The following is a 21,260-nucleotide window of genomic DNA, read 5'->3' on the forward strand; positions in this document are numbered from 1 at the left end:
ACAAAAAATCTTACCAATGCCTTCCTATGTTTATAGATGAAATCTTCAGCTGACTTAGCCCATTTGGGGAGAATGACATCATTTACTAGTTCTTTGGAAACTTGCAGACGACCCAAGTTAAAGTCTAAGAAACATAAAAGATAAATGTGCCAATCATTTAAGATTTATAGTAAATTACATAAAATAAATAGGATGTTTCTTAGCAAAACTGAAGATTTTTTGAAATTTAGACTGAAAGGTGAAAAATAAGTTCTCCTCTTGGTATAATTTTATTGAAGATAAAAAGAATTCTCTATCGGAATGTATTTTAACAGTTGAATTAAAAGATTTTAAGTTAGTCATTAAATCAGATTAATAATGTATTTTTGGCTGAGAAAATTAGAACTATGACCTAACCTTAATCTGAACAAAAATGTAATATTAAATATTTTTTACACTAAAAGTAATTAGCATAGTCCCTCTGATGATTAGTATACAAAATACAGTTCATTAGAATAACTCATACCTCAATGATTGGAAGTTGTATATGTCTTATGGAAGAACTACATATTTATTTATCACAATTATAAGTAGATACTAGCATCATGAAGATTTTTTCATATAGTTACGATACCATATTCTAAAAAAAAAAAAAAACTGTCCCAAAGATAAGTTTTCTTATTTACAACAGGAGAAAAAAATATTAGGAAAATAAAGACCATCAGAAGAGAAATTGTCTTAAAATACCATTGTGTCTCAATGTTGGAGAGAAGTTTAAATGTTAAAGGATGCACAAGGTCCGTGACTTAGTTAATTTAAACACTCCATATTTAACTTGTTCATCCTGCATATCCCAGATACCCTATTTTAGGAAACACTTCTTCAGTGGCTGACTCAGAGCCTAAAATCAGACCCAGCAAATAGATTTACTTGATTTTCTGACTGTCACCAATTCTAACTGCCTTGCTCTGAGAATCAGGTGCCCTGCTTCAATAGCTTGTCCCAGAGCATAAATCAACGGACAAGCAGCACTGGATAATGTATGCTCTCTCCAGCGGAACAAATAATTCAACTGAGTGAGCAAAGGGTCAAACATTAACATTACATGACAGGAAGAAAAAAAGTTGATAATGGCCCTTTGGCACAATACATTTCCTAAAAAGGTACTACTGGTAAGAATCTTAGCAATTTCCTTATTTGTGCTTAAAAATAAAACTACTCCGGGCTTCTCTGGTGGCACAGCAGGTTAAGCGCAGCACTACAAGCACGCCGCAGCAGCTTCACTACAAGTTCGATCCCTACCTCGAGGCGATCCACATGGCACGGCAGACCTCTCCTATCTCGCCCACTGCTTCTCTCAACAGTGCACTTCCTCAATCTGCCTATTTTGCTCCCTACTCTGTCTCTGGTGAAGCCTCTCATCACCCCTGTACCTCTGGTTTGCACCCCAGTTTTGTATGCATAAATCTTTTTTTTTTTAAACTACTTCATAGAAAAAGTATTTCACCATTTTTAAAGATTGTATCTAGATCCTTTTAAAATTTAGTGTTTCAAAAACATGATTTTTCAAATATTATGGTAACATTTACCCTGTCATAATTTTCGATTTGTCTCTTCTATTATACTCTAAATCAGAAGTCTGCAAGATTTTTCCATAAAGAATAAATATTTTTGACTTGGTGAGCCATATGGTCTCTTTTGCAATGATTCAAATCAATCTGCCATTCTGCTGTCAAAGTAACCACAGGACATATACAAATAAACTAGCTGGCAATATTCCACCTTATTGTGTACCTGTGGTTTGCTGACCCCTGTTCTAAATTCTCATCTAACTCAAACACTTTTAATCTAAGAGGCTATATGGATGAAATAGCATATGACTATTATTTCCTCTTCAGTAAACAGTGTACTCTGTTAAGTTCTTTTACCAATTGAAATTTGACTCATTTACTGAGTTCATTAAAGAACTTCCCTCAAGGTCAGAACAGTAAAGGAGCAGCAATTAAACCCTGTCACTAAATAACTCACAGACAGAATGAACCTTAAGTAATCTATAAAAGATCACAAAAATGTCCTCAAAGATATTTTTTAGGCTACTGAGTCAAATTTTAATCTACAATTTCTTACTATTTTGATTTTCCAAAAATTCTGGGAAATAGAAGAATTCAGGGATAAGTTCCTTCACATCATATGGATTGTCCATTAGAGTTTGCCAGGTAGCAGGGATGGAATGGAATTGTCGATCTGCGCAGTCAAACCTGCAACATGGAGATTAAAAGAAAGGTAGTACTGAATAAAGAAACAAGCACAAAAAAACTTAAATTCCTCTTGGGTTTCAAATGATTAGAGGGTTTTATTTTTATTTATTTTTATTTTTTTTTCTTTAACATTTGCTGTCCTTATAATGGTCTTTTATATGGTCTTTTATATTTTTTCATCAGGAAGTAAATATTGCAATTTTAGTCCCCATTAACACAATCAATTTAAGTATATATTGTCATCCCTAACGAAAAAATCTCATTAGTCTCCATTCACCTCCCTAATCTCCAACAACTACAAATCTACGTTTTGTCTCTATGGATTTGCCTGTTTGGGATATTTCATGCAAATCATACAATATACGGCTTTTTGTGTCTGGCTTATTTCACTTAGCTTAGTGTTTTCAAAGTTAACCCATGTCATAATATGAACCCTGCATTCCTTTTATTCATTCATGGCCAAATAAGATTTCATTGGATAGATACATTACAAGTTATTTATTCACTTATCAGATGATGGACATTAGGGTTGTTTTACTGAACTTGTTTAGCAACATATACAATTATCAGTCTTTATAGTTAGAGTCATCTTGGTGGATGTGAATGGTTATCTCAATTTAGTTTTGATTTGAATTTTTCCTTCCTTAAGACCAATGATGCCGAATATCTTTTCATGTTTTACTAGACATGTGTATATCTTCTTTGAAAAACTGTCCATTCAGAGTTTTTGTCCAACTTCTAATTGGGTCATTGTTTTTCATTATTGAGTTATAAGGGTTCTTTATATGTTGTATATAAAATATCCTTATTAGATATATAATTTTATAATATTTTTCTCATAACAATAGCTTGCATTTCACTTTCTTCATTGTGTTTTTTGAAGCATAAACAGAATATATTAATGAAGTTTTGTAAAAAACAATTTTTTTCACACAATCTTTAAAAACTGGAAAAATGATTACTGGGAATAATATACTGTTATTATGATACATGTAGCACTGGGGATGTGTAGTGATACTGGGGACAAAGTGCTTTCTTAAAGGCTTGTGAGTGATAAATGTTTCCTGCAAAGGAAGTAGAACAGGGAATGGTTTACATCACTCTTGTAATCCAGAAAGGTAAAATGGTAAAGAATAAAGCAGCACCACAGTTGAGACCTAGATGACTGTGACACTCCCCACTTTCCTCAGTATTGTTTTGACGAAGGAGCCAGTTCTGGTCTCACAACAGAGGGTCTGGCCTGGCTGTAATTCTCCCTTAACTCAGCACCCTAACACTAAGTATGCCATCATGAACAACCAGATCAGACCTTACAGGCACCCTCCAAGTTGTTGTAAACATGCCTGATGTGCCCAGCAAAGGCCAGGGTCCATGCTGGGAGTGGGTAAAGAAACAGTGAGCATCTCTGTTGACAGGGAGGAGGCTCATTCCTCTGGAACACCAAATAAAATGTGAAAAATAAAAATAATATGGAAACATAATGCAAATAAGTAGGGAGTTACCTGGAGGTCATTTTGAGGCATTGAAGATTTATGGAGAAGTTGAACTTTAGGATTATTAGGAAACTGGGAAACATGTAAAATTATAGTACTGATAAGTAATATGACTGGGTTGCTAACACAATGGCATCAAAGACTGTTTGGGTTGCTAATAATGGGATCAAAGACTGGGTTGCTAATAATGAAGGTCCCAAGGCATTGATTAAGGCTGAATCCCTGGATGATATCTTGAATCTAGATGTAAGTCAATTCTAATTCTAAATCTCTCCTAGATTTCTAAAATCTAAGAATTACAAATTCATACTGGGTAACAGTAAATAGCAATTATCCTTTATTTGTGTGAATCAGTTTGAATAACCCATTTTCAAACTAACTTGGTTATTTTTATCTAAAGGCTATTAAATGATAAAACCAAATAGAATAAAAAGATAAAGCTCTGTTAATCAGGATATAACATGAAGGTATAATAGAGTTTCAACACTAATGTATAATGTTACAAAAAAACAGCTTATTACCCAAAACATACCTTCCACTCTGAAGCTGGATATGGAGAGTAGTGAATGGTTCTGTACGAATAAGGTAGTGCATGACTCCAGCGGAATTTGAATAGTGAGTACCATAATGAAATTTATCAATAGTTCCCATAGGATCCTCAAAATTTTCATATCTAAAAAAAGAAACTTAGGTTATGTAACCATAATAGTGAAAGCAAATTAGGAAGCCAAAGCTTGTACTGCTGAAAACAGTTTTTAAGAAATCCTTGCTACATTTTCGAGGTATTATCATCATACCATAACAATAAATGAAAAAAAAGTTAGTATTTTTTCAAAGCAATGAAATATCACTGATAAGAGATTCTGAAACAATTTTGTATTATGCAGTAAAACATATTCATTGTAGATAAAACAAAAAATGCATATACTGAAAAGGACAAACTTACAATTGTATTTCCTATAAAAAAATTAACATTTTGGTAAGTATTTGTCAAATCTAATGTTTAAAATTAGTACAGAAGTGCATTTTAATATAAAAGTGCTATATATAATACATCATTGAAAACATTATTTCATTAAATAATTTTCTATTAGCATCTTTCCAAACAGACTATTGTTAAAGGTAAATACTGCATTGTACATGTATAAAATTTAACTACTTCTTCACTTTTAAATACATAGGTTATTTCCATTTCTATATAATTGTTAGCAACATAATAAACAGATATCCTTTTATGGTCAAGGAAATAGGAAAAAATGGAGGAGGGTCAATTAAAAACTGTAGGAGTGGTACTAAGCAATTTAGCTAAGAAAAAAACAAAAAACCAAGAGTTGTTAGATAAAAGAATGCCTAATCAGGGTACTATCAATTACTAACAGTGATAGTTACATGAGTAATTGTTTTAATGGTGTAATTGTTTTAATGGTGGTTTGACAAGTGACATCCCAATCATATTATATAGTATTTTGAGGCAATTATACTGGACTTTTTTTTTTTAAAGATTTATTTATTTATCATACAGAACTGGGGTACAGGCCAGAGATGCAGAGGGTGAGAGGCTTCACCAGAGACAGAGTGGGGGAGCAGAACAGGCAGATCAACCAAGTACACTGCTGTGGGGAGCAGCCGGCAGGGTCAGGAGAGGTCTGCCAGCCATGTGGATCTCCTCTGGGGCAGGCAGGAATCGAACTCATGCGGAAGTGGCTTAAGCTTCTTAGGGCTGTGCTTTAACCCACTACGCCACCAGGGAGGACCCATACTGGACTTTTTAAAATGAAATAATAATTAGTTCATTTTTGTTGTTATCAGAATCTATAGTGGGCATCTACAAGTTCACATAGAGAAAAAGGTAAATTAAAACTGAATCATTCCTTTACCTGTTTTAATAAAAAAAGGTGAGAATTTTACAGCATAGGTTATAAAAGTCTGGTTTTTTTTTTTCAAAGATTTATGTATTTGTGCATACAGAACTGGGGTACAGGCCTGAGGCTCAGGGGTGGGGCGAGAGGCTTCACCAGAGACAGAGTGAGGAACAGAACAGGCAGATCGACAAAGTACACTGCTGAGGGGAGCAGCGGGCGGGTCAGGAGAGGTCTGCCACGCCATGTGGTCACCTCTGGGGCAGGCGGGAATCGAACTCGAACTCATGCGGAAGTGGATTTAGCTTGTTAGTGCTGTGCTTTAACCCTCTGCGCCACCAGGAAGGGCCCGGTCATAAAAGTTTTAAATAAAAATTCCCTTCCTTATAAAATATTTTCTAAATTTCTCCACATTTTACTGCTTCTATTTACATAACTCTTGAAAAACAAGTTAGCATTAATTCTGTATCTACCAGAATATTAATTAAATTTTAAAAAGATTTATTTATTTATGCCTACAAGAACTGGGGAAGATAGGTAAGTGCAATCCTTCATGTGAAAAGATTTTAAATTGACATTTTAATACTTTACAGCATATTCTTATGCTGCATACAAATTTTTATAAATACTATATAAATGGAGTCTACTGAAATACACTGCAGAGGGGAGCAGCAGGAGAGACAGAAGAGGTCAGCTGGACATGTGAGTCAGCCTCTGCCCCTTACTGAACTTGTGGCTGCTGGCCACTTCATAGTACTGCACTTTGACCCACTGCACCACCAGCGAGGGCTCCAGAATATTAATTTAGATAGATATTTTTACATATTAATTTTGCAGGTTATTAAATCTAAAATACCTGGGAAGAAAATTTTTAAGAAATAATTCCCTTTACTATATACTTATTACAAGGCAAAAATAAATTCTAAACGATACCAACTTAAATTTGACAGAAAAGAAACAGACTTATAGTTAAGATATTTGAAAGTAAACTGATATGCTTTCAAGAAAACTTAGTGAAGGAATTATCAGAATGATTATCAAAAGTAGTTGTACATTAAAACAAAACAAAACAAAACAAAAAAATATTTGATTAGTCATAGTAGAAATCAATACAAGTTCAAACAAAGAATGGGTATCATTCAAAAGGGATAAGTGATACTTACTTCTCCCTCATTGCTTTGGCATTTTTATCATTAACTACTCCAATTGGTTTGGAAAGATCTCGAAATACTGATGGGTCATTAAGGTCCAATTCTTCTGAAGTATAATCTTGTAAAATCCAGGGAAACTAAAAAGACCACATTTTACAATTTAGATATTCTTTCCTAGCGAACTTATAACTTCATATCTAGTATCAAATGCTTAACTATGGACAAAAAATAAAGTCGTTAAAACCACATTTTCCCTATTATGAAAGTTATAATATTTGGTTCCTTAACCAGAGCTATTATTTAAATTCCTCTGGAATCTTTTGAATAAAGTAAAAGAAAAAGGGTTTTATTAAGTACACTTTATGTTTATACAGTTTTGGAAAATAACAAATATATACAATAAGAGAAAAATAGTCTAATATAACTTTAAAAATAAAAATTATTTATGATGCACATATATTTCTGTGTATTATAAAATTGAAAGGCAATTCCTTATTTATGAAGCTTATATAAAACTTACCACAGGATACTGTGCAAGGTCATTATAGGTTCGTCCTGCCATTGTATTTAATTGAATGAGGTAGTCAAAATTTGATATCTCTCTGTTTACCCATTTCTACAAAACATCAAAAGCAAAGTTAATCTATATCCCTTAGAATCAGCAACTACTACTGACAGTACTACATAATCTTTTCTTCCCATTATCTCTATCATTTTTTTAAAAGATTTATTTTTATTTACTTATGCATATAAGAACTGGGGTTCAGGGCCAGAGGTGCTGGGGTAAGGGAAAGTTGAGAGGATTCACCAGAGATAGTGTGGGGAGAGAAAAGGTGGATTTACTGAAATACACTGTTGAGGGGAGCAGTGGGTCAGTCAGGAAAGGTCTGCTGTGCCATCTACATTAATTAACTCCCTGGCCTGGGATGGACCTCATGTCACTGGTGATAGCTTGATAGCCCTGACTTTAACCTTAAACCCCTATACCATTAGGGATACCTTGTCTTTTGATAAAAGGAAAAGGACTTTTTAAAAATGTTAAGAACACAAAATCCATGTTTTTATTAAATCCCCTTCCTTTTAAAAATTGGTCTCTACCATTTTAAGGGGCAGGCAAGGATGGTGGGCCTGCCCAGCCACCTCAGTTCCTGAATTCTCCAGTTTAGATACCATCAAATGCACCCCAAGGAAAAAAAAAATTGGTCTCTAGATAAGAAACAGAAAATTCAACATATATCTTATACTACAGTCCAAAAGATATTTATAAAAATTCTTTGTTTGACTACTTTTTAATTCTAAAAAGACTGCCTAACTTTGAAAATTTTGTTATAGTGTACATACCTAACATTTATCTTAACGTACTCACATGATATACAAATTTGAAAGAAACATTACGTTAACTATCCTCAAAGAACAGCCTTTGAGTACAATGAATGGTACATGAGATTTTGTTACACTACAGGCAAAATTTTCTAAAAAATGAAATAATCATTATTTTCTTTTAATCACCTCATTGTAACCAGTTTGCTAATTACTATACACATTGTGAGTAGTCTCAAAAAAATCAGCTGACAGATCAATGTTCACCTTTAAACATATATATATATATATATATATACATACACATTAAGCAAAAGATAAATACTTATGGTGAAAAATTAATCTTTATGTATACATTTTATAGAAAGACTACTTTGAATTAATTGTTAACTAACTATTCAGTGCCCAGTTAAGGAATTAGTATGGAAAAAATAAAGTTTATTTCACAGAAAACAAGTAATATACTTCATCATGTAAAGCTTATCCCACGGGCTGTAGGAAAGAATTGCTGGAGGCTTTTGAACAAAGCAATGCTTGAGATTAAGACTGATGTACAATTAGGAAAAAGGATGCAGCCAGCAAGTAGAGATGCTAATTACAAGACTTCTACAGCTTGGAAAGGAACCACAATGCCCCCCTCTTTGGGTTTGGGCAGTACAAACTCAAGAGATGGCAAATAGATGATAAAACACACAAGAACACTACTTAGACGACTGGTGAAGGATTCATGATTTTATTTTTGTCTTTCTTCATAGTGCTTTTTATATTTCCTCATTTTTATCTCAAATTGTTCTTTTGAAAGAGAAAATCATTGTGATAGAAAAACTCGTAAGATAAGCCCACAAATGAAATGATAGAGGGGTTTGCAGGATGCAGTATGATGAATGTGAGTGAAGCAAGAAGAATAAAAGGAAATTCAAATGATTGATTTGAATGCAAGAATAGAAACTGTAATAAGATATAAAATGGGCCCTCTCTGGTGGCACAGTGGGTTAAAGCACAACACTGAGAAGCTTAAGCCACTTCCGCATGAGTTCGATTCCCGCCTGCCCGGAGGAGATCCACATGGCATGGCAGACCTCTCCTGACCCGCCCGCTGCTCCCCTCAGCAGTGTACTTTGTCGATCTGCCTGTTCTGCTCCCCACTCTGGTGACTCCTCTCACCCTCCGCATCTCTGGCCTGTACCTCAGTTCTATATGAGTAAATAAATAAATCTTTAAAAAGAAAAAAGATATAAAATGAATATAAAAACAATGATATTAAAAATCTCCTACCTGAGTCAGTCCTGATGCTTTGAATAACTCCTGTGGTGATCCAGTTCCATAACTATTTGGAGAATGAAGTGACAACAGTCTACTATATACTTTGTTTCTAACCTGTAAGAAAAACACATAATTTTTAAATTGTTCAGAACAAACTAGTATTATAGCCTTTCAGCAGCTTTACTGTGATGGAATTCATATGCCAAAAATGGTGGAGTTTTTTTGTATATTCAGAGTTACCCAACTATAAAATAACATTGTGTAACATTAGAACATTTTCATCATCACAACAAGACACCTAATACTCTCTATCATTCTCCAATTCCTATTCTATTCCATTCACTGAAAATTTATGATCTATTTTCAGCCTTTATGGATTTGCCTACACTTGACATTTTGTATAAAAATTGGATAACAGTTTAGAACTTCCCTATTACACTAGGTTTAGAGAAGTCCAGCCATGTATTTTTTTAGAAATTTATTCTACATTATATAATGATCATCAGACCTTGAATAATAAAACTATCTTAAATCTCCCTCAAACTGAATTATGTCATTGACTAATTCTATAAGGAAATCAATAACTCAGAGTTTCAATCATGCTTTGAACATAATCTCTGTCCTTACAGCTTTATAAATTATTTAGGGCTATACATCTATAAAAAAAAAAAACAACGAAAAATGCAATTTTGAATTTGCCATAGCTAATCTGAAGGTTGTTATGAAGGTTACTACTATTTACAAAGGTGTTTAAAAACTAAGTTATACAGATGTACTGAATACACATGCTTTGTATTTTGCATGGCAGAAAATTTAGTAATAGAAAAGAAGTATCCTTTTGTAAAAAGAGGAAAATATTCTTTAAATATTTACATCAAATTATCTATAAGTAAACCTGAATTCCATGAATGGAGAGAAATTTAGTTATTATGATGCTAATTTAGGTCATTTAAAAAGCAGAATCCAAGAGAGAATTGAACATGCAAGCATCTCATTAGGAGAGATGTGTGAGAAAAAGCTGAGTGAGGTAAGGTGGGGAGGACTGTCAGAGGGTGATGCCTATTTCACCCCAAGTGAATGACAGAGGGAGAGAAAATCGAAGGCAAGAGTTCTAAGTTCCAAAGATTTCACAGGTAAAAGGAGAGTCGGTACTTAAACCTAGGTAAAATGGCTTCAGAGCTGTGCTTTTAATCACTTACACTATTCTTCTGCTTTTAAAAAAATATTTATTTATGCAAACAAGAACTGGGGTGTACACCAGCAGTATGGAGGGTATGGGGGGCAGAGGATTCACCAGAGACAGAGTAGGGAACAGAACAGGTGGATCTACTGAAATATACTACTGAGGGAAGCACTGTGGTTAGCCCCCATGCTGGGGATCAAACTCATACCACATTGGTTGGTGATAGCTTGACAGTGCTAAGATTAACTCCTGAACCACCAGGAGGCCCACTATTATTATTATTATTGAACTGAACCTGATCTAGTTTTATAAATTCAATCATATTTCATATATATTGTATTTTATTTCAAAATTAAAGACTGTGAAGCAACTATTAGCTGATACTCAATATTCTACTTACCTCTTTGCCTACAATACTTGGAAACAATCACCCTACAGACACTCAAACACAAATACCAGCAAAAACATATTTATTACTTAGCCCCCAAGATATCCATTTTTCTTCCAAATTTTGATTTTATGAAAAAGTACAAAAGCTGCATTAGCACTCACTAGCAGGAAATTTTTTGCAAGCTAATACTTTGGGGCTTCCAGAAGGCACCATCCCACATACCTCTTTTTTGAAATTAAGAAAGTAGTTGGACTGGTCAACATGAAAAATTTCAAGGGCTGATCTCCTTAAGTTGTAACGCCGCAAATGAATCTCTCGAACTTGAGAATGAGGCCACTTGAAATCAAAGCTTGCTCCTGAAAAAAAAAATTCTTATGACCAAGGTACCCTATAAGTTACTCACACTAATGCAGAAAATAACTACTAGTTCTTGACAAAAACAACACTTAGAAAATTAGCACATGACTTATGTTTGTAACAATCCCACCTGGTCAAACCATTAAAAAACAAAAATGGATTGTCTTCAACACAAATTAACCAATACACTAATACCCACATTAACTACTAACTTTTTTCCTTTTACAGGACAGACTATAATTCTATTGTCTAATCTTATTACTTTCTTCTCATTAATAATTAATAAAATGAATACTTAACTACTGGACAACAGAAATTATCCCCCCAGAACTCCTTACCATCTTCTTTCTCAATGCTGCCATCATAAAAGTAAATGTGCTGAGTAGTGATTTCTAGTCTGCCAGGAATTACATCAATTATTGTAATGAGTTCACAGTCTTCTGACAACACTAATTTTTCTTTTTGATCTTGTTCTTCTTTCTCATCACTGTAAAAACAAAACCAGTTAAATGACCAAAAAGTATATAGCAATATGTCTCACATAAATAACACAATGTTAAATTACTTAAATACTGTCCAAGTATTCTCACTTTAGAATAACTCAGCTAAAAAAAGTTTTACCTTAAAAAAAGCTTTATATTAAATTTTAAACATTCTTCAAAAGTAAAACAAAAGCCTACCACTTTGCTTCCACTCCACTCTCTTCACCTTTCATAACCCTAATTCAGTTTTCAATTACCACTAGTTTATTTTTTTCTATTTTGTCTTTATATTGCATGTTGTTACATTTTAAGTATATTTGACAATTAATACAGATTAGAGTCAATCACTGGCAGAGAATAGTTTAAAAATGTAGTAATACTAATCAGGTCATTATTTGGGAGTTATGAATCAACCTAGGGACTATATGAATTTGTGAGTGAAGGACTGCATGGTTAGTGGTGTTTTCATAAGGAATTATGAGAAATATTAATTATGATTGATTCTTTTTTTTTTTTAAGATTTATTTATTTGTGCATACAGAACTGGGGTACAGGCCAGAGGCTCAGGGGCGGCGAGAGGCTTCACCAGAGACAGAGCAGGGAGCAGAACAGGCAGATCAACGAAGTACACTGCTGAGGGGAGCAGTGTGGTCACCTCCGGGGCAGGCGGGAATCGAACTCATGCAGAACTGGCTTAAGCTTCTTAGTGCTGTGCTTTAACCCGCTGCACCACCAGGGAGGGCCTATGATTGATTCTTAAACTGTAAGTTAAGATTTTTTCATGAGCAACTAAAAGTACAGCATTATCATCATAGCATCCCTGACGATGGAAAAGGAGATAAATAAAACAAAGACCTACTATTGTTATATGTAAAGTGAAGTCATCTGTATTAGGACAATTATCATTATCATATTGATAATAGTAATTAACAATCTTTTGGTGGTCTTTTGTATTCTTTGACTGCCAAGAATATAAATGGGAACTCCTACTACCATTATTCAAATAAATCTGGAAGCCAGCTACTCCCAGGTATTTTTTATCTGTTCCATTTCCAGGATAGAAATTTCATTTAAATGCATTCCCATGAAGAAGCTCAGTATATCAACCTAACTGGAATATTGCAAAGCTTTACTCAAAGCAATGATTGTTTAAAAGTTAAATATAAGGGACATTTTCTTAAACAGTGAAATTCTAGCATTTATAATAATGAACTGAAGAATTAAATAACCTACATGAGTAGACAGTCTAAAGAATACTTTTAGTCTAAAAATAAAGTGCTTTAGCTATTAAGTTAAAAATGAATAAGACTGGCCCTCCCTGGTTGTGCAGCAGGTTAAAGCACAGCACCAAGAAGCTAAAGCCACTTCAGCATGAGTTTGATCCCCGCCTGCCCCAGAGATGATCCACCTGGCACAGCAGACCTCTCCTGACCAGCCCACCCGCTGCTCCCCTCAGCAGTGTACTTCGAAGATCTGCCTGTTCTGCTCCCCACTCCATCTCTGGTGAATTCCCTCACCACCCCACCTCCTCTGGCCTGTACCCAGTTCTGTATGCACAAATAAATAAATCTTTAAAGAAAAAAAAAATGAGTAAGACTTATATAGACTGAATTCACTAGAGACTAAAGATAGAAACTGAGATTCCAACAGAAGATTGTCTAAATAATCTAAAAATATATCACTATATACTATTTTTTTTTTAAGATTTATTGATTTAAGCATACAGAACTGGGGTACAGGCCAGTGGTGCAGGGGGGTGAGAGGATTCACCAGAGACAGAGTGGGGAGCAGACAGCAGAACAGGCAGATGTACTGAAGTACAGGGGAGCAGTGAGTAGGCCAGGAGAGGTCTGCCACACCATGTGGGTCACCTCCCTGACTGGGAATTAAACTCATGCTTCAGTGGCTGCAGTAGCTTCACGGTGCTGTGCTTTAACCCGTTGCACCACCAGGGAGGGCCCAACCTATATACTATTCTTATCCAGTTTCTATAAAACAATCAAAGAAGCCCTTAAAAATCATTAAAGTTGTCCCTTCCTGGTGGCACAGCTGGTTAAAGCACAGCAAAGAAAGCTAACCCCACTTCAACATGAGTTTGATCCCCGCCCCTGAGGTGATCCCTGCCCCGGAGGTGATCCACATGGCGTGGCAGACCTCTCCTGACCCGCCCGCTGCTCCCCTCAGCAGTGTACTTCGTTGATCTGCCTGTTCTGCTCCCCACTCTGTCCCTGGTGAATCCTCTCACCCTCCGCATCTCTGGCTGTTCTGTATGAATAAATAAATAAATCTTTAAAAAAAAAAAAGAAAGAAAGAAATGAATCGCTGTTACATGCTACAAGCATGAATTCTGAAAATATATTGAATGAAATTAAGTCAGATATAAAATGCTACACACAGTATGAAATATGGAATATAGAAAATAGGCAAGATTATAGACAAGTGATTGTCTATAATAGGCAAGATTTTAGATAAATGGTTGTCAGGAAACAGAGAAAGGGGAAAACTGAAAGTGACTACTAAAAAATGTAAGAGTTCCTTTTGGGGTAATTAGAATGTTCTGGAGTTAGTAGAGAAGTTTATTCTGTGAATAAACTAAAACCTAAACTGAAAGCTTATGAATATTAGGTACTTACTTAAAAACAAGTTATCTAAAAACATGATCAAAAATAGTGGAATTAATTATACTTTTCAACTTGTAAACTTTGCTCTATGATCTCACTTTTCAGGAAACATACTTCAATTTTTAACAAAGAATAGTCATAAATGAAGGTATAAATGCTTCACTGAGAGCAAAGACTGAGAATTAGTGGCTAACAGACCACCAATCAGGCAGAAAGGAAATGACACCAGATAGTATAATTAAATGTACACAAAGTAAGTATTGAAATTTTGCAAGCAAATATGAAAGTACAGTAATATATATTTATATTTTTGTTTATGGATTTAAAGATAAGCTCATAAAAAATAACTATAGAATTGTTATTGGACTTAAAAAACATGCAAAGTTCTAATATCATGCTAATAATTAAGACATGAGGAAATGAATATATTTTATCTTTGCTTACAGGTTTTTAAATTACAAGTTCAAATACTAAAAGTATATCAAACATTTATTTAGGGTATATATTTTTCTGAGGATTTTGGCCAACTGTCAAATTTATGGCATAAAGTTGTCAGTTTTTCTTTTTAAATTATTTTAATATGTGTAGTATTAAGCTGTTATTTCATTCTTGATATTGGTTATTTATTTTGTCATTTTTTCTTTTTCTTTTTAAGATTTATTTATGCAAACAGAACCTAGGGTACAGGGAAGAGATGTAGGAATAGTTAAGAGGATTCACCAGAGATAGAGTGGGGAGCAGAACAGGCAGATCGACAAAGTACACTGCTAAGGGGAGCAGCAGGCAGGTCAGGAGAGGTCTGCCGTGCCATGTGGATCAACTCAGGGGCGGGGATTGAACTCATGCTTAAGTGGCTTTAGCTTCTTAGTGCTGTGCTTTAACCCACTGTGCCACCATGGAGGACCTGTCTTTTTTTCTTTACTGGGTAACCTGGTTGGATGTTTATGATTTTGTTGTCTGAATGCTTTTTAGTCTTTCTTTGGTATTTCTTTTGTTTTTTGATTACCACTTCAATGGATTTATCTTTATAATTTCTTCCTTCTGCTTAAGAATTTACATTTCACAATGCACTTTTTCTCTGACTATACCTTTAATTGTATCCTATAATTTGATACTATGTTTTCATTATCATTCAGTAAAAAATATTTTGTAATTTCAAGGTTCAGTTTCAATTTATTCCAGTCTAAGAAGCCTTTCTCAATTATCTCACTGGTAGATTCCTAACAGCTGAATAGCAGTAACTGTGGCCCTCTATATTGTGTTAGAATTTCAAGAAAATATCCTCCACAATTTTATAATACCATTTCCCAGTATACAAAATAATTTCAAAGTCTTTCAAATACATACTTATTTGCTTTGGTCAAATCCTCTTCTGGAAGATCTAACTTATCCTCCTCCATATCACTAACTTTTACTTGTTTCACTACTTCCAAAAGCAAAGAATCACTAGAAGGCTGTGAGTGTTGAATACCTGCTTAAAAACAAACTATTTAGAAAAATGCTCAAAAATAAAAAAAACAAAATATATATTACAAAGTAAAATTAATTCTCTTATAATACTTTCATAATTTCTGACTTAATTACATGATGAGGTATATTTCATAGGTGTGTAGTAGATATATGATGTATATTTATACACACAGGTTTTGTATATATGCGTGTACATGCACAAATAAACATACACTAAAACACAAACACACAATAGTAAAACCATGGATACCCAGGAAGATCACAGGTAAAAGAAAAGATGCAGACATGGACCTGGCGACATCCTCCTTTAAAAGGTGAACTGGGAAATAAACTAACGACTAGTAAGTCAAGTGGGAAGTTAAACAGCGGTGCTAAGAAAAAAATTAAACTTATGGAGAATAACTATCAAACACTTCAGAGACTATGGAGCTGTGTAAAAACCAGTAATAGGTTTGTATTTGGCAACCAAAAGAGAGTATTTTGATAGATTATGGCAAAATAATTTTAGTGTTTTTGTGGCAGGTTTGGTGTGTGATCTTTAGATCACATGTTTTAACATTTGCCTCAGTCTTGGTAAAAACCTAAGGGAATAGAACCATTTTTATTTTTCCACTGTATCACAATGGATACAGAGTCAATGTATTTCACATGAACTACAGTGTAATTTTATGATTTTAAATTATGTTTTCCTTTAAAAAATTAATTTAATCAATTGAAATAAAAAGTCATCTTAGAATTGGGCTAAAACCAACAGCATTTAACATATACATATACAAATGTATATCACTCTTCATTCATGATAAGCAATTTTGAAACAATTAATGAAAATAACCAATTCCATCATTACTATCTCTATTATTAATAATTAAACCATTGTTGAAACTCACCTAGATTATCTCTCAGTGCGCTAGCTTCATTGTGGGATTTGAAGTTATAATTTGGTACCAATTTAAGTCTCATGCGGGAATAATTTTCCACATTAGCTAGCTTCCAGTGAATTGCATGCTGTTTCCTATCAAAATACACAAGTAAACAGGTAAAATTATGTACCTTAAAATTACAAATTTTGGCTGAATGAAACAGAGTACAAAAGTATCAGGAACATTACATTTGTTAGCGTCCAATGTTAGGAAAACATGCACATTCATTATCTCATTTGACCTTAACAATCCTTAGAGAAAACCAATGTGAGCATGCATAGCTTACTTAGATATGAGGAATTTAACACAAGCAAAATAATTTGCCCAAGATGTCATGTGGTCTACAGATAACAGAAACAAGATGTAAACATAAATCTCTAGATTTACAGCTTGTTATCTTTAACTTTTATACTATTAAATGAAAGTCCTAAATAGCTACACAATAAGATTATTATAAATAAAGTTTTCAAAATAAAATAATTTTACTCCAAAGAAAGTAAAATTATAAATGCTTCAAACATAAGAAATAAAAGTCAAGGGAAAAGAAATAAAAGTCAAGGGAAAAGTAAATCTCCATGACTTTAGAATTTGGGGATGCTTTCTTAGATATGACATCAAAAACAATAGTAACAAAAAAGTTAAAAATAGATCAAATTAGACTTCGAAATAAAAAACATTTGTTCATGAAAGAAAGTAAAAAGTCAAGCTAATTTTTACAAATTGTGCAACTGATAAGTGTCTACTATTGAGAATATTAAAAAACTTTTTTAACTCTTTATAACTCAACCAAACAGTAAAAAAAAAAAATCTAATTTAAAAATGAACAAAGGACTTGAATAGCTATTTTTCCAAAGAAGATACACAAATAGCTAACAAGTATATAAAATGATGTTCAATGTTATTAATAATTAAGGAAAAACAAAAATCTTAAAATACAGCTTTCCACCTACCCACTAGGATGGTCATGATAAATAAATCAGAAAATAACAAATATTGGTAATGTTGTGGAAAACTGTAACCATCAAACATTGCTGATGGGAATGTAAAATGATGCAGCTGCTATGTGAAACAGTTTTGCAATTCCTCAGTAAATTAAACACATAATTACTACATTACCTAGCAATTCTGACTGTCAGTATATACTCAAGATAATTAAAAAACAGATACATGTATAGACAGAGTTATACATTTATGTCCAATGTATACATATAAACATATATATATTTACTCAGCAAAACAGAAGAGACTTAATGATGAGTAAATAAACCATAAAATATTCAAATACATAGTATTCTAACTCTGGCTCAAAGAGACAATGTCAAGGAAGACAGAAATAAATTGATTCAAGACTTAAAGGAAGAGAAAAACTCCATGTTGAAAAACAAAGTTCTCAAAATATCTCAAACCTGTAATTAACAAAAATCAAATTAATTAAAAGCAATTCTTTCTAAAAACAACATTTAAAAACTGGATTGCAGAGGCTACCATCTCAAAAAGTTCAAGATCAGAATACTAAAAAAAAAAAACAAACTACAAATCATCTGTTCCTACCTTTCAGCCCAAGGGCCCCTCTCACATGTAAGATAGAGTTTTATTGCTTTCCAGCGTCTCAGAGTCGCCAAGTGTTGACTGCTAAGTTGTTTAAGCATATTGTTACACCTCAAGTTCTCTTGTCGAGCTTTTCGATTAAATGGCACCACAAAAAATTCCTGAAATAGAATAAATAATAGCACCAAACATACAGAGCAGGTTATCTAAATTTTAATGTCATAATTTAAAGAACTTGACCCAATAAAATCACATAGTTTAACAAAAGAAGGGTTTCTTCCCCTCTTCCTTCACTGCTAGCTCCTTCTGTTTCTACAAGTGCTGCTATTCTGCTCACTTTGTATGGACCAGTGCTGCTATTGTGACATTATAACAGAGACTCCTGTGTGCCCCATGATTGATAATGTGCCAAATTTATCAGTAGCAGATAGTGAATGGGTCTTTTATGGTGATGATTATGAGAACTGTAATCTTGGAACCTCTACAAAATTGTAAACTGTTACCTCAAAAAAAGAAAAAGGAAATAAATGTTTTCTCTTCAAATTAAGCATCCTATTGTTTAAATAAACATGTTTAAAATGAAAAAGAGGTGGTACAGGGGTTAAAGTCAGTACTATCAATTTATCACCAGCTACTGCAGCATGACTTTAATCCCCAGCCTGGGAGCTATCCAAAATGCGGAGCAGACCTCTCCTGTCTTTCCCACCACTTTTCTCAGCAGTATATTTCAGTAAAGCTGCCTGTTCTGCTCCCAACTCTGTCTCTCACCTGCTCCCCATACCTCTGGCCTACACCCCAATTCTGGTTGCATAAATAAAAACAGATCTTAAAAAGAAAATGAGAAAGAAATGGGAAACAGAATTTTCTTATTCAACTATAATATTTTATGAAGTTTATGTGTTCAGCTATAATGTATTTATATTTAAAAAATAACCAACAATAAATGTATAAAACTTGAAAAATATAAAGCAGTTCATCATAGGATTTTTGAACTCAGAATTATTAACTTATATTGTTAAGAGAAATGCTTTTCTTTTACAATCTTTAGCTTTGTCAGGCATCTGAAATGAGGCAAAAGTTTAAATACAGAAGAACTTACATTCCACACTACTATTAATGGACTTCAAAGACCAAAGAAATTTATAGAGGCAAATCATTCACAATGAAAAATTTCATCACTTAGACTGCTTCTCTATGAACAGCATCATATTTTCAGGATGAAATAAACCCTAATAACAGGTACTATCAAAATAAAAGTCTAAGCCCTGTACTTAAACTTCTATGTTTTACAGAGAAAATGGTTAAGACTAACTTTAAATAAATGTATAAACACACATATACTTATATTTGGTTAAAACTTTCTCTTTATAGTATTAATATTTCTAAAGTCATATTTTTTTTTACTATATCATAGGATAACTTCCCTATGATGAGTGGGGTTTCTAGAAATTGTGCTCATCATATATACTTTTATAGTGCCTTCATTTGAAGCTCTATCAATTTCAATTCTAACTTTCTCTATAACTTTACTCCTGATTAGAAAAAATAACATTGACTTCCAAACTGAAATGTTTACACCCAGGGAACTAAATGTTTGAACACTGGCTAGCCAAAGTAAGGATTTCCCACAAGTCTAATAGAAATTACAATAACAATTACAACAGGAGCTACAAATAGTTGTGTGCTATTTTTCTGATACTATGTTACATTTTAATCTTAAACTTTATGATGAAAATTGTTACCGTTTTGCTTTCACATGCAGGAAAAATATATTCCAAAATGTCATATTGGTGGATTAAATATATGTTTCTTTTATAACTATTTATGAAATAAACATATTTTTATTTGGTCTTTGTTTCATCAGTTTTGTTTTTTTAAAAAAACAATTTATTGGCCCTCCCTGGTGGCGCAGCGGGTTAAAGCACAGCACTGAGAAGCTAAAGCCGCTTCCGCATGGCATGAGTTCGATTCCTGCCTGCCCCGAAGGTGACCACATGGCGCAGCAGACCTCTCCTGACCCGCCCGCTGCTCCCCTCAGCAGTGTACTTTGTTGATCTGCCTGTTCTGCTTCCCACTCTGTCTCGGTGAATCCTCTCACCCTCCGCATCTCTGACCTGTACCCCAGTTCTGTATAAATAAATAAATAAATCTTTAAAAACAAAAACAAAAAAAAAAAACAATTTATCTATTTTTGTGTAGAAGAACTGTGGTGCAAGTTAGTGAGGGGGGAGTCTACAGATTCATCGGAGACAGAGTGGGGAGCAGAACAGGCAAATCTACTGAAATACACTGCTGAGGGGAGCTGTAGGACAGACAGGAGAGGTCTGCTGTACCACTTGGGTCAGCTCTCTGGCCCACGATCAAACTGAGGCCATAGTGGTAGGCCTTTGTGATGGAAGTAATGCAACTTAACCCATAGGCTACCAGAAAGGCCCAGTTTCATAGTTTTTAAACTAAATAGCCTGCATATATTTTGTTAGATTGATATCCAAATACTTCATTTTTTTTAGAACTACTATACCTAATTTTTTCTAAATTTCAATTTCTAATTATTTAACTCTATATATAATGAAAAATGATTAAAGTTAGTGCAATGATCACGTATCTGGAAATGCTGTTAACTAACCACATTAATTGCAAGAGATTTTTGGCAGATTCCTTAGGTTTTTCATATTATCTGAAAATCGTTTTATTTCTTGCTTCCCAATATGACTGCCTTCATTTCTTTTTCTAGTCTTAGAGCATTTTCTAGAATTTACAGGAGTGACAAGGAGCAGTGAAATGGACATTCCAGCCTCCTTATCTTTCAGGGAAAGCACTAAGGTTTACTCTTTATATACTGTTGGCTTTGGTTTGCACCTATGTTCCTGATGATATTGATCTGTAGCTTTTTAATGTATTATTTTTAACTATTTAGGCATAGAATTTTCCCTTTTGGAAGGTCTGTTTTTTCTGTTTTTTTTTT

At 33.7% G+C, this 21,260-nt stretch overlaps 1 protein-coding gene across 1 annotated transcript in view; it reads right to left on the bottom strand.

The window, feature by feature from the left end:
* NBEAL1 (neurobeachin-like 1) overlaps nt 1-21,260 on the bottom strand; it is a 124,900-nt gene that overhangs the window by 23,647 nt on the left and 79,993 nt on the right. The window contains exons 33-43 of the mRNA XM_004674823.2: nt 18,299-18,456; nt 16,715-16,839; nt 15,705-15,828; nt 11,593-11,741; nt 11,120-11,253; nt 9,336-9,437; nt 7,261-7,356; nt 6,753-6,877; nt 4,263-4,403; nt 2,107-2,237; nt 15-124 (exon numbers count right to left, since the gene is read on the bottom strand). Coding sequence (XP_004674880.2) covers nt 15-124; nt 2,107-2,237; nt 4,263-4,403; nt 6,753-6,877; nt 7,261-7,356; nt 9,336-9,437; nt 11,120-11,253; nt 11,593-11,741; nt 15,705-15,828; nt 16,715-16,839; nt 18,299-18,456 — 1,395 coding nt within the window. The remainder of the gene's footprint in view (nt 1-14; nt 125-2,106; nt 2,238-4,262; nt 4,404-6,752; nt 6,878-7,260; nt 7,357-9,335; nt 9,438-11,119; nt 11,254-11,592; nt 11,742-15,704; nt 15,829-16,714; nt 16,840-18,298; nt 18,457-21,260) is intronic.

The sequence above is a fragment of the Condylura cristata genome, unplaced genomic scaffold (genome assembly GCF_000260355.1).
Source record: "Condylura cristata isolate star-nosed mole 26May11 unplaced genomic scaffold, ConCri1.0 scaffold00002, whole genome shotgun sequence".
Lineage (NCBI taxonomy): Eukaryota > Metazoa > Chordata > Mammalia > Eulipotyphla > Talpidae > Condylura > Condylura cristata.